Source organism: Pteropus alecto, unplaced genomic scaffold (genome assembly GCF_000325575.1).
Source record: "Pteropus alecto unplaced genomic scaffold, ASM32557v1 scaffold8, whole genome shotgun sequence".
NCBI lineage: Eukaryota > Metazoa > Chordata > Mammalia > Chiroptera > Pteropodidae > Pteropus > Pteropus alecto.
In genome coordinates, this window is record NW_006494609.1 from 14,369,527 (window position 1) to 14,370,663 (window position 1,137).

The 1,137-nt window shown below is 67.8% G+C and overlaps 1 protein-coding gene across 1 annotated transcript in view; it reads left to right on the forward strand.

Moving 5' to 3' along the window:
- The first annotated feature begins 239 nt into the window (after positions 1 to 239).
- CALM1 (calmodulin 1) overlaps positions 240 to 1,137 on the forward strand; it is a 10,731-nt gene continuing 9,833 nt past the window's right edge. The window contains exon 1 of the mRNA XM_006925526.3: positions 240 to 478. Within this exon, the coding sequence (XP_006925588.1) occupies positions 476 to 478 (3 nt within the window). The 5' untranslated portion in view covers positions 240 to 475. The remainder of the gene's footprint in view (positions 479 to 1,137) is intronic.

Sequence of the window (1,137 nt, forward strand, 5' to 3'; positions counted from 1 at the left end):
CTCTGTCCCCGCCCCGGCCCCCCAGGTGGGGCCTGCCTCGAAGCCCCTCTCCTCTCTCCGAACGCTTTGCGTTCGGGCTGAGGCCTGGGCGGGCGGTGGCGGGCGCGCAGAGGGCGGCGGGAGGCCGGGCGCGTCGGGGGTGGGGCCAAGCGGGCAAGGCCCGGCCCTCGCGGCACCGCTCTGAGCGAAGGGGCCGCAGTCGCGGCGGAGGGATACGGAGCACGGTATATATTTCGCAGAGCGCAGACTCGCACTTCGGCATTGGTGTTGGGAACATCGCGGGCGCGGCGCCGTTACTCGCATTTGGACGGCGGCGGTGGCAGCGGCAGCGGCAGCGGCACATCGCGCAGCGCACACCGCGCCTTAGCAGCAGCAGCAGCAGCCACAGCCGCAGCGGAGGCACCTCCGCCGTTACAGCCCCTGCGCTGGTGCAGCCACCTTCGATCCCTCTGCTCTTCCACCCTCCGTTCGCACCATGGTAGGTCGGGAGTGGCAGACGCCAGCGTAGCAGCTGCCTGCACATGACTTCTATACAAATTTTTAGTTCAGTCCGGGTTTTTTCTTTTTTTGCTGTATTTCTGGTGGGCTTTTTTTTGTTTGTTTTTCGAGTGTTACGCAGCAGTTGCGTTTAAGAAGGATGCATTCCAGATTTGCATCTCGGTTTCCTCCGTCAGGGATCTTCATTTAAATTTCGGTCCCTTTGGAACAGGACCTGGCTGTCCGCGGGCAGGGGCTCTGGCTGCTGTGCACCCGGGCTTCCGCATCCACCCCCTCCCCCAGCCCCGCACCACTGCATCCAGCGCGCCGCACCCGGGCTGCCTGCAGCGCTGCGCCTCGGCCGGGGCCCCGGGGGGTGGGGGAGCCGGGCGGGGCCGGCACTAGCTCTCTCCACCCCACCCCCCGCCTTTCCCCCGGCTTGAAGTCGGTGGGTCGCGCGGGCTGGGGAGAATGAATGGGCTGGTGGCGCACATTGCTCCGGCCAAGGCGTTGGGGGCGCCGTCAGCGTCGTTCCCCCATCTCCCAGCGGACCCCGCTGGCCACCCTCAGCCGCTCTCCCCTCCTCCCTCCTGGGGGGCGCGGCGCGGGCGTGGGCTGGGAAGGAAGGAGCCGGGGAAGGGTGGGGTGGGGGCAGGAAGG